This window comes from Pteronotus mesoamericanus, unplaced genomic scaffold (assembly GCF_021234165.1).
Source record: "Pteronotus mesoamericanus isolate MK-2021 breed Mesoamerican mustached bat unplaced genomic scaffold, CSHL_Meso_final contig_169, whole genome shotgun sequence".
Lineage (NCBI taxonomy): Eukaryota > Metazoa > Chordata > Mammalia > Chiroptera > Mormoopidae > Pteronotus > Pteronotus mesoamericanus.
The window spans coordinates 6,141,419-6,154,551 of NW_026555068.1; the positions used below are offsets into that span (position 1 = coordinate 6,141,419).

At 39.1% G+C, this 13,133-nt stretch overlaps 1 protein-coding gene across 1 annotated transcript; it reads right to left on the reverse strand.

Moving 5' to 3' along the window:
* Positions 1–10,333: 10,333 nt before the first annotated feature.
* Positions 10,334–12,084, reverse strand: TCIM (transcriptional and immune response regulator). Its single transcript, XM_054565790.1, has one exon. It carries the CDS (start codon positions 12,022–12,024, stop codon positions 11,704–11,706), a length of 321 nt encoding a protein of 106 aa, XP_054421765.1. The 5' UTR covers positions 12,025–12,084; the 3' UTR covers positions 10,334–11,703.
* Positions 12,085–13,133: the final 1,049 nt, after the last annotated feature.

Genomic DNA, 13,133 nt, shown 5'->3' on the forward strand with positions numbered 1-13,133 from the left:
GAATGATAAAACCCAGTAAGTTAAGTTACTTTTCCCATGGCACGCATCAGAATGGGGCTAGAACCAGGCCTCCTGCTTCCTCATACTTTATGGAACCTCTCGGATATTGAATACAAGAGTGGGGAATCAAAACAGTTAGCACAAAGTAAGGGGTACATCAGGGCTAAAATCAAATCAAATGTGAAGTTGAGGCAGAATTGTTATTTTGTATTTTCTTATGAGGTTAGAGGAATAATGGAGAAGTTGGTGAACCTCTTAGAGCCTCAGTTTCCTTTTCTATCAATTGAGGATAATAAAACTTGTCTTACAAAATAATGAAAAAAATAAATGAAATTATTTGGCATCCTATATAGTGCTTGACACTGGGGAGGCACTGAAAAAGACTAGTAGTTTTTCCTCCACTGCCAGTATAGAGCATAATAGTGGGCATGTCGTAGGTGTTAATCTGAAGTTTGCTCATTTGTAACAGAGTCTAAAACTGTTTTAGGCTTAGGCTTAATCTGGTCATTTCTTTCCAGTTTTGGGTGGGTTTTAACAAAAGGTCAGAAGAACAACAGAAGCAGCTGGCCTTCCTGAAGCGTGTGCCAAAGGGATTCGCGTGTGTCTTAAGAGCGATGTCTCCACCCATCGCGCAGCTTGGAGGCTCAAGGGCAGATCCCCAGCATTGTGCATGTCCCTTCCTGAGCACTCCCTGGTGCAGACTGCAAGTCTGACAAGGAAAATGTGCTGTGATCATCACAGGGGGAGAGAGCAGCTGCTCCGAGGTGGAGTCTATTGTCAAGGCTCTCCTGCTAACAAAAAGAGGAAAAGGCCTATCAAAGCATTTCCTCCTCGCAGGAGCCATGTGCTTCCATTAATTCTTTTCTCTGAGTCAGTCTGTCTCCTTCAGGGTAATGTCTGTCAATATCCACTAACCCAGAGAACAGAATAGGCATTTTTAGCAGTTAAATTTACACTTTTTTCCCAACAGTGTAGTTTTTAATGAGAGGAACTAGCTCAAATGTCCAGTGACATGTACTTACATATTTCCTAAGGAATAAAAGGTTGTGGTTAGGGCAGTTATGATTTTTTCAGAATTCTGCTTCTACTCATCAACTGGTGTTGGTACATGGAGTCAATAGTGAAGCCTCGGCCCTTCTCACACCATCAAGAAATTACAGCAAAGCAACAGTGAATGGTCTTTGAGTACGACACTGGTTAAACTCACACCTCATAGAGGAAATTAGCTAGCCATAGAAGTCGGTGAAAAAGTGACTCCTAAATGAATGGCTAGTTTTGTGAACCAAAGTTCTAAATGAACATCTGAATCTTGTGAACCAAATTCACCAGCCATGAGAGTAAGTAAGAAAAGTATTCCTAAATGAATAAATGAGTTTTCTTGTGAGTTAATCTGTATTTGATCTCAAGGAAGCAGTCCTGGAGTGAGACTATCATTAATAAAGTATAGTTTCTTCCACTGTACCCCTGGCCCAGACAAGGTGATGTTACAGAAAGAGTGGGTAGTGAGCATGGTGTGTACATATAAGGGAGACAGAAAGATAGGACTTGATAAATGCTTATCTAGCACTGTCATGGTGAGAATCCCTAAGTGCTAATAGGATAGATTGCAAAAAAATGTGGAGAATAATCAAGATGTCCTAGTAAACAGCCTGCCACCACCAGGCATGGGAGTGGGACCATCCTACACCCTCTAGCCACCAGATGGCCTGACAGCTGACCACAGAAGTATGAGAAAGCCGAACGGAGGACAGCCGACTTGGCCCGGGCCAGGTAAACCCTCAAGCTACACCCACAAAATCATGAACTAAATAGAGTAGTTGTCATTTTGAGTTACTAAGTATTTGGAGGATTTTTTTACGCAGCAAAAGCTAAGGTGGTCAGTAGATATGAAGTCTCTGCTGTGAGGCTAGTTCTTTATTTTATTTTTATTTTATTTTATTTTTTTTTACAACAAAGACATCAAGAGGCTAGTTCTTTAAACCCTACCAACACCAAGGTGAACTTGTCCTCAAGACACTACACCCTTTTTTGCTCTCACTTAGAATTTGCCCTTGTGCTTGGCAGTTAAATTTCTCTCAGAAATGAATAAATTAATGGTCCTTATTTACATTGCTGACTATGAATATGATTAGGGTGAGTGGCCTTTGTAAGTCTCTCAGCCTTGATGCCCAGGATATTGAGTTTCTGGTCCTTCTTGGTCAAGGAGCAGAGTTTTGAGTGGCAATGCCTCCAGCATCTCCCTATCCTGCGCAAGGAACCAGCTCTGTCTTAGTTGTCTAGACATTTTACAAACCTATCTAATAGCAACATTGAGTTTTTAAAATTGAAAGAAAAAACTGTTCAGTTTCTTATGTCATTTTCAAAATAATAAGGAAAGGCTATAAAAGAATAAAAGTTCATTGAAATAAGTATGAAAGGTAATCAATGGGTTAGAGGAGCCTGGTCCTGACATTTTGGGGAGATGATGAAGAATCCATATGCTGGGCTAGAAAAATCCTGAAAGTATAGCATGAACCTTTGATCCTATAAGAAAGGTGACGATGTAGATATTTTAACATCTGAATGTATGTAGAATAAAAAGACAATACTAGTTCATACCTACTCAATGTGACCATGACCAATTTAAATTTAAAAATCAGATGCTCAGATTGTTATTTTGTCCACATACTATACCACTCCTGCTTGGCTGACTTATTTTACTGAATTTATTTCATGAAATGATTGTTCAATGTCCCATTAATATGGTCTTTTTTCAAAAAAGACTATTTATTTTCAGAGAAAAGGAAAGGGAAGGTATGGAGAGCAGGACCAATAAAATGGCATTGGTCCGATCAAGACAGCACAAAGCATAAAAAACAAAGTGGAGTCACTCATGTCAACCAAGGTGGCTGCCCATCAGCCATGACATTTTGGTTCAAGAGGGAAACTACCTAAGTCAGAGCAGACACATCTGGCAAGGAGACACAGCTAAAATATCTGTACATGTGATCAGAATAGCTGTGTCTGCAGAGTGGAACCAGTCATAGATAGGCTTCTGGGGAATTCCACACTTGCCATCAGGGATGCCAAGTGGAATGGCCATGTACCACCCCTAGGCTCCCGGGACAATTTCCCACTTGCCATCAGGGGTGCTAAGACACTTATCAAAAGACCCAGAAGGGTAGAGTCCACCATTTCCACTGTGTAACTGAGGCAGGTTTCAGGCCACTGCTGAGATAGCCAAGCTCCACACACCAGGCTGCTGCTCCACACCACGCTGATCCCCCTTGGCATTGGCTGCCGGAAGCTCTGCCCTGCTGGACTGAGGACTTTGTCTGCCCTGCTGCCCACCTGGGTTCAGAGATCTTTCTTGAAAGACGTTAACAACTCCCTTGCCCACTGTGCTGTCTCCCTGACCTGCTGACTGAGACTCTGGGACTCGGGTTTGTTATCCCCCGTTTATTGCTCTGTGTGTGTGTGCTATATTTCTCTTAGACTGTGAGAGTGTGAGTAGGATATTAATGTATGTTGATGTTCTACTTTGAGTGAACCTGCATCTATAAAAGCTGAGTGAATAGCATAGTTTCTGAGTGTGACTCTTGTCATTCCTCGGTGCCAGGCTGCTCAGCAGGCAGCTAGGTGAGCAGTTGCCCAGCTGACTTCATGACAGAAGGAGAAAGAAAGAGAGAGAAACATTCATGTGCAAGAGAAACATCAATTGGTTGCCTCTAGCGCTCCCCAAACTGGGAACCTGGCCTGCAACCCAGGCACACGCCCTGACAGGGAATCAAACCAGTGACCCGAAAGGCCGGCACTGAGTTCACTGAGCCACTCCAGCCAGGGCAGTATGGTCTTAGTTGTTGGTATGCTACACATTTCGTTGTTTTCTTTTCCAGTTGAAATCAGACAATAGCCAATGACATTTGGTTCCTAAAAACGTGTTGCAAGGCTTTATTCCACAAAGGTTCCCACACTTCTGAAGCATGAATTATGTAACTCTCTAAGCCTGTACCATTCTTTCTGAAATTCTTGCTAGATAAGGTAAGATGGATAGGATTGCACTGGGGGTCAGCACAGCCTTTTTTTTTTTTTTTTTCCATTTTGTATATCACTTTGAGTTTTTAAACCTTCCCACTTCCGTGCCCTCCCTTCTTCACAGGGATCACATGAAATGCTTAAGTTGTGGCAGTGACTGGTGATACTCTGACTCTGAAGCTGGAAGGAGAATAGGAGAAAACAATACTTTTCTGTTTCAGATCCATAACCAGAGATACACAAAGTATGTCAAGAAAAACAGTACTAGAAGCTATCAGCAACTCAGTTCACAGGTGTTCAGAGAACTTGCTCATTTGCACTGAACTTCTGAAGCCATTCATGTGTAATGAAAAACAAAGTGGCAGAAATGCACCAAGGTACAATGTCTTCCCAATGTGACTGAACTACATGAACTATCGGTCACGCCTGGTTTAGTTATTTAACCCTTATAGGCCACTGTTGACTGAGCCCTCCACTGAGACGCTGAGGAGACAAAAAAAGATACAGATTATCTATCACTTGTTGATTTCAGAAATTAAAAAATTAACACACCAAACAAATATCTTGTTTATGCATGTTCATGATCAACAAACACTTATGAAGTACCTTCGCCATATTCAGCTCTGTGCTGGACTCTCTCTAATGTTCTACCATGAACAAAGCACCAACCCTATCTTGAAGAATCTTTCCCTTCTAGGTACCTAACTTCTGGCCTTTCTCAAAACATTACCTTATGCTGTGCTTACAACAATCAAGAAAAATAAGTATGAAGTTGTTATGAGCTGAATTGTGCCCCCTTTAAATTCATATGTTAAAATCCTAACCCCCAGAATCTCAGAATGTGACTGTCATTGGAGATAGGGCCTTCAATGAAGTAATTAAGGGAAAATAAGACCATTAGGGGTCCCTAATCCAATCTGACTAGTGTCTTTATTAGATGAAGAGATTAAGGCACAGAGACAGAAGGCCATGGGAAGACATGGTAAAATCACAGCCACCTTCAAGGCAGAGAGGAGCTTCAGAAGAAATCAATATTGCCAACATCTGGGGCTTGAACTCCTAGTCTCTAAAACTGTGAGGAAATTTCCATTGTTTAAGCCACCTAGTCTATAGTACCTTGTTATGGCAGTCCTAACAAACAAATACAGGAGGTATTATTATCCTTATTTTATAGGTAATAAATAAAATGTATTTATTAGTCTCTTTTAAGGCTGAAAGAAATTAAATTATTTACTCAAAATTTACACATTACTAGTACATGGCCGAGGCAGGATTAATCCAGTCCTTCTCACGCCCTGCACACTGCCCTGCTTATCCTTCTACCATCTGCCACACGGCACATCCAACTATGTAGCTATCTAACAGCCAAAACCAGCGCTAAGAAAATCGGGCTGCAGATGTTTTTCCTCAGGCCCCCACCACCCTTGGTTGTTTTTGTCTTTCCCCATTTTGTGTCCCCTTATTCCTGATTTCAATCTCCCTGTTCTTCTTCTTTAAAAGTAAAACCACATTATCTCAGTGGAAGACATTTGCTGTTAGGAAGAAATTTGTTTTATTAAGTTCCAGTTATATAACTGATTGTTAGTGACCAGTGCTAAGCCTTCCTTTTTAAAAGACTAACTCTAGAAGAATAACTTGTCTGGATTAAGAAATGAACTCTCCAGGATAGCAGGCAAATGGTAGATGTATTTCATGGGAAGAAAGGCCATTCATTCACTTGGAAAACATATTTTAATTGCTAAGGCTATGTGGCTTATGGGAATTTAGCGAGGAGATTCTGGTAAGAGTAGGTGTGGAAACAACAGCACTGCCAGGTGTGTTGCGCGATGTTAGTATAGGGAAGATGCCCTTTTAAACAGCACTTGGACACTGCAACTCCTTACTGTCTGGGGTCAGCGGGGTCTCCCAAATCTTTCAGGTGATAAAACCAGGACATACATAATAACATGGACAACTTACAGGAGAATGGGAAGAAAAGGTAGTGGTTAGGAAGCAGGAGCTTTTCTTTTGGTAAAACATATGTATCAAAATAGACAAATATCAGAATGATATTGAATGAGAAAAAAATCCTGTGAAAAATAATTAATCTGCACACACTGCAATTATTAAAATTCAAGAAAAATTATGCTCTTCTTAAAATATGTTCTTGTTGGGGTATGATTTTCAATTAATGAAAGAATTAATATGGTAAGAAAAACTCTAGTTAATGCCATGAAATCAACAGAAGATGCAATTGTAACATAAAAAACATCCAGTGCTCTTCATAGTTAACTACATGTGGATCTTTGTAAAAATACCCATTACTAGGCCCAATGCTTAGAGTATGGGGCAAGAAATCTATATTTTTATTATTTTTTAAAATTATTTATGTATTTAAAACGTTTTCATTTTAAAATTGTGGTTGACACTTGATACTGTATTAGTTTCACATATACCACATATTGGTTAGGCATTTATCTAACTTTTGAAGTGATCCCCCCAACAGTCTTGCACCTGCCTGATACCATATACAGTCATTACAGTATTATTGACTACATTTTTTAAGCTGTACTTTACATCCCTGTGACTATTTTGTACCTACCAATTTGTACTTCTTAATCCCTTCATCTTTTACACCCAGCCCCTCACCCCTTTCCATCTGGCAACCATCAGTTTGTTCTCTGTATCTCTGAGTTTGTTTCTGTTTTGTTTGCTCATTTACTTTGTTTTTTAGATTGTACATATAAATAAAATCATATCATACTTGACATATATGAAGCACATGGTAACCATAAACCAAAAATCTACAAAAGATATGCAATACATAATGAGAAGGGAATCCGAACACAACACTATAGAAAGTCATCAACCTATAAGGTAAGAGAGCAAGAGAATAAGAAAGGAACAGAGAAGAACTACAAAAACAATCAGAACAATTAATGAAATGGATATAACTACATACCTATCAATAGTTACCTTAAATGTAATTAGATGAATTGCTTCAATCAAAAGATGAATGTGTAAAGAAGAGGTGGCACATGTATATTTGACCATAAAAAAGAATGAAATCTTACCATTCATGACAACATGAATGGAACTAGAGGGTATTAAACTAAGTGAAATAAGTCAGACAGAGAAAGGAATCTATACTTTTAAAAATGCCACAGGTGATTATGATTTCCACCCACAATGGAGGTTTTCTCAGTGCCTGTCACTGCTTGGGTGTGAAAGAGGTAGTCATATTAACAGCTGGCTTTACCATGGGCACCCATCAAAAAAGAGGCAGAATATTTTTCTTTAAGATGTATTAATTAATTAATTAATTAATTTTTAGAGACGGGAACAGAGGGAGAAAGAGAGAGAAACATCAATGTGCAGTTGCATCTCATGCGCCCCCTCCTGGAGACCTATCCTGCAACCCAGGCATTTGCCCTACACTGGGAATTGAACTGGCGACCCTTTGGTTCGCAGGCTGGCACTCAATCCACTGAGCTACACCAGTTAGGGCAAGGGCAGAATATTAAAAAACACAGGTGGATCTGCAGAAAATTATTCCGCTCACATTCTGCTTTCAGTAACCATTATTAGTAATCAAAACTTTAAATGAGGCTTCTGTTTTATTCAAGGGAAATTCCTGCCACATATGGAGTACTGACTGAAAGAAGGCCTATCATGTGAGGAGGTCACTATTCCCCATTTATGCATAATGTGAGTTTTGAAAGAGCTCACAGACATCATCCATTCTGATCTATTTCTTTTCCCTTACAGATAAAAATCCAGAAATTAAAAAGGAATTTGCTTAAGGCAGAGTTGGAAAAAACCCCAGAACCATTCTGGTTGTATTTGCTTATCAGAATTCTGCTGTGTACAGACAAGGAAACAAAGGCTCAGGAAAGTGAACTGCCATGCTCTCTGGAGGAGTGTAAATATTTAGTGTGTGTGTGATACTGATTTTAAATTCGTTTCTGGCTTTTTGGCTCCTCTGACAAAAAGGCTAGAGATCCATTCTGACCATGGTGGCCCACACATGTGGGTGCTTAGTATATTTTTGTTGTATGAACGGGTAAGGTGCAAACCCTGATTCCACTCCCCATGTGTGAGAAAGGGAACTAACTAAGTTATACGCCCTTTTGGGAAACCCTTCTGTGACATTTGGAAGGGAAGATGGGGAACCCTGAAAGGCCATGAAATTCCTAAACTATGGCTTAATCATTTGTTTATTGATTACGCTTGCCAAGGCAACATCGCACCCCCTGATTACCCTGTGACGGTGGGAAAAAATATCAGGCAGGCATCTGTCCTGGGCCTCTTTCCCAGTAATTCCCATCTATTGGAGACTCCTACAGATAAAAAAAACAAAAAACAAAAACAAATCTCTTTTTCTGTGGACCAGGGATGTAAACTGAGTGAAATGCTAACACTGTATGAAAGGAAATAATGAATCTGTAGTGTCTGATCTCCCTGGACGAGCAAACTGAGACCAAAGCAGTTAACTGACAACTGCAGACTTGAAAGGTAACGTCTAAGCAAACTTGATACAATTAAAATGGCTAAACTAGGAAGCTTTCCTCCATGTAACACAAGTGACAAATAAATAGACACAAATCAGATCAAATTGATTGTCTCCGAGGCCATGACTTCCTGTCTTTCTGACTGACTAGTGTACAAGTAATTGTCATTTTAAAGAGAAAAGAAGCAGCTTAGTTTCTTTTAGAGAAGCAGTCTAATCGAGCGGCTAGGAATCAAGGCTTTGCAGCAGGCCTTCCTGGGTTTTCAGTCCTGGCCTCATCAGCTGCGTGTCGTTGGGCATGTTTCTCCATCCTTCTGCCTCAGGTTTATTACACTATTTACATGCGCCCGTACGCATACAGACCTGGTTTTATGCCATGGTACTAATTAAGTGATCTAATGCATGAAAACAGCTTAGAAAATGTCTGGTAAGCAGCAAAACTCAATAGAAGTTGTTATTATCATCCTAATCATATAAATATTATTAATAAACTATTTCACCTTTGCTGCTTTTACTTTTCTTCCATTACAAGGAGATATCTTCAGATATAATTGGCCATCCCTGTGCCATAGAAGAGTTTCTGAACTGAACTAATTCTACCTGCTGTAATGATGTTTACTTTTACCTCACATTAAATAATAAAAGTTTTATGCAGTTAAAAGTCATCCTTGTACAATCACATTGATCCAATGTATGTTCACCAGGAAGGGAAAAGGCAGCGTGTTTGTCTAAAAATATCCTGGAAGAGTTATTATTCTCCACACTGTTGTAAATCATATCCCAATTGCTTTTTAATTCATTTTCCATGAAATGGCCTTGCAATCAGAAAATAATGATAGTGGACTGCAAGAAAACTAAATTAGCACATGTTAATGTGAAAAGTGGGTAAGATTTATATTGTACTCTATTGAAAATACCTGAGGTAGAGTACATAGTCATGAATATGTAAAATAAATTTAACCTTTGAACTATGTTCGGTACCCAAGATGTGTCTAAAACCTTTGAAAAGAAAATAAGTTAAACTTTTTCATTGCAAGCACAAAGTATAATAGGTATTCGGGAGAACTAAGTTGCTAAGTTTCCTTCCCAAGTGGTTTATCAATGTCTTTGGGGGATTCCAGATGGAGAGAGGGGGAAAAAAATGTGCCACTGAAAGGCCCTGTCAGAGGTAGGAAGTTTATTCCTGGCACCTGGGACAAAGACTTTTGGTGAGCTCATTAAGCAAGCTCTGCTGGTAAGAATGGGGACATAGGGTCATGGAGCAGGGGACCTCTATACGGGCTTCACTTCGATTGTCCCAAAATACCATGACCAGCTGAGCCTCCCACCTGTCAAAGCCCTTCCTCCTTTGTTCTTAATTTATTTTGGTACCATGATTTTCTTTACAATCTGATGGAAGTTACAAATACTCCTCCCAGAAAAATGCACACACATTTCTGTATATTTGTGGTTTTCATAGATGCTCTCACCTAAAACATTCCTTTTAAATAGAGTGATTTTTGTATTATATTTGGTGATTGAATCAATTAACTTTTGAAGATAGATTTGACCGCTTAGTTTCATTTTTAAAAATGTATTATTTAAAATCTTGACTTGCAACACTCTCAAAAGATTTTAGATTATTTACTTGTTTTGTTTTACTGTGATCAGCAGTTTCAAAAGCCTTTGTAGATGTTTCTAAAACACTTAATTTCTGGAAAATTTTTATTTCTATCTGATAGGAAAGTGTAGTAGGCATTGATATATGCCTTCTTAGAACTGTTTTATTATAGTTTTATGAGGAAATAAGCAACAACTGTAATGTTATTCCCATATTGGTTTGTATTAAATAAACATTGCTAATCCGTAGAGTGTTGATAATAATTCAGACTCTAACCCCAAAATATATTGTTTGGGGAGAAGTAAATGCACAAATGTATAGAGTTACTGTAGCCACAGAGGAAAAATCTCAAATATATGGAGAGAAAAGTCCCTTAAAACTCACCCTCAATGGATACACAAAAACAATGTTGATAAATCAGTCAATAAATTTTTATGTCTATATCTTATATTTTAAAGTTGGTAAGAAACATCCTAAATATTTGATGTAAGAATTTGGTTTGAAAAAGTTTGCAATTAATGTAAAGCTAGTCTAAAACCACCTTTTACCCTTAAAGTAAAATCCTCAGGAAAGTTCTTAATAGTTTATAGAAGTTTATAGTAATAATTTACCATCTTATTTTTTTCTTTGGTTCTAATCATCACAGACAAAGGGCAATCAAGTTTATAATAATTTATTATGGTTGCATATCATTTGTCACGTATAATAAATTATAGAAACCATAGCATCTTTATAAACTATTTAGTATATCATATTCACTTTCTAATGCTCACTGCAGTAGCTGTAAGAAATTTAATTAGATTATACTTTGGCATTAGTTAGAAGATTAAAAATATATAAATTCTTTCACAGTACGTTGGTTTTCTGAAGGACCCATTATTCTAACTTTTGTGCAACCAGATTGAAATGCATAAAAACCCTGTACAAACCAGAAGGTGGCGTAGATTTTACTGGGCTGCTTAAGGTAGGGCAGCTCCTAGACTTTGTACTTACACCCATGTGGTATACATTTCAGGCACTGTATAAATGCAAATAAAAAATCAATTACTGATCTCTAAAAATCTATACAAATAGACAGCATTGAACCTTGGAAACATCTTGAAAGTTCAAATAAAAAATTCAGTAAACAATAGAGCATGGTGTTCTCCCTCCCCAGCCTCCCCTCCCTCCTTTGTCCTCCTCCCCCCTCTTCCCAGTTTGGTTAAGGTAAAAAAAAAAAAAAAAAGTTCAGGTTGAACTTAAGTCCCAGGGCCTGACACAGAGACCCTGGCTGCAATTCTTCCTTAGTCATCTGTTTTCTTCAGTTTCAGTTCTCATTACATCTGTCCAGACTCTTCTCCTGATAGCAACATCAGTCCTTTCCCGCCGGGAGGATTTTCAAATCCTTGCTGAAAGCATTTTGTTCTCCACTGTCACAGCACAGGCATGAAATTGGTCAGACTCTTTGTCACCAGTTTGCTCTGTTCCTTTCCAGCCTCTGGAGTCCTGACCCGGGAGAAGCCTGCAAGGAGCACCACAGTGCTGCATGTTAGGGTCTCACAAACTCACGTGGTCTTTAAGTGTCCATCCTTGGATAACGTCCTTATCCATTCTTTTGTCCTCAGTGGACTTTGATGGAATATTTCCGCAGCTTCAGAAACTGGAGAAGCTTGTCCTTCGTCCTCTTCTTCAGGGCCATCAGCGCTCGTGTTTTCTCCTCCAGATCTTGATCTATGGCAAAAATGATCTTAGCTCTCTCCTCTGCTTTCTTGTCCCCAGAGTTTCTGAAGAGCCTCTGTAGTGATTCCTGGTCGATATTTTCAAAGATGTTGCCCACAGCTTTCTTACGCGAGGCTGTGTCGAAGTGGTAGCCGTGGATGGACGGGCTGACCCTCAGCGAGGTGGACATGGTGATGGCTTGGCGACTTGGCTTTGCTTTCATAGATGTGGGCTCTTCGGGAATTCAGCTCCCAGGCTCTCCAGAGAGTCTGTAGCAAAATCATTCCAGGACTGCTATTTAAAGCTGGAACAAAAGCTCCAGGCTCAAATTACACTGGTGACATCAGAGTGATCTCAGGGAAGAATAATCACAGACAAGTTTAACAGTTGAGTTGCCAATACCCTATTCTTGTGCAAAATGTTACCGAAAGCTGTGTTCAGTGATGGGAAAAGAAGGTGGTGATTTCTTTTTAGCTCATCTGTGGCAATAGGATTATAGAGATTTAGGCCCTTCTTTAAAAAAAAATAGCTGAAACCAGGAAAGTGCAAAGAAACACACATGGGGTGGCTGAAACTCTCAAGATCTTTCCAAACAACTGAAACAAAAGTTGTGCTAACATAGGAAAGTTTCAACTCACAGAGAAGTTGTTAAAGTGTACTCCAAACATTCATGCCCTTGGATATCGCTATCCATGGCAACTCCTGAGCTGCAGAGAGATAGCTCAACCAATTAAGGACGTTCTGTGTCTGATTGTAGGACGGTGGTTTACCTACAAAACACTGACATGACATACAGCTTGAAACTGTGACCATTGGGGACTGTGTACAAATGCTAATCTGTAATCACTGAATAAAAGTGTAATATAATAATAATCACAATAGACAATATCCCTTGGACTTGTGTATATATGAATGATATACTTACTTTAAAAAATAGAAAAGAAGAGGTACTTTATGCACATGATACTCAAAAGGAATGATTTGACTTTTTCCTTTTAACATTTATTTTGGTATCACTCAGATAGAAAACAACACCTTCTTTGGAAGAATTTAAATTTGTTCTTTGCACCTTCTATGGTATTAGGCTAGCCAGAGTCCCCACAGATGTATGGAGCACTTATATTCAACCAACTGATATGTCAGCTTCAAGGGATCCCAGAAACTTCTCTTTATTAAACTTCTGCCTGGTCCACTTTCTGATACTCCAAGAAGCTGGCTGATCTTCATTTTCTTCTCAGCTAGTTGAATCAGATCTAGAAAATGCACAAAGTGAGAGAGTGTGTGGAAGGCACCACACCAGAAAACTGAGTTAGACACTTTTCTCATATATTC

What these genes read in the sequence shown, in the direction of transcription:
- TCIM (XM_054565790.1), bottom strand. Translation starts at nt 12,024, where the DNA reads ATGAAAGCAAAGCCAAGTCGCCAAGCCATCACCATGTCCACCTCGCTG.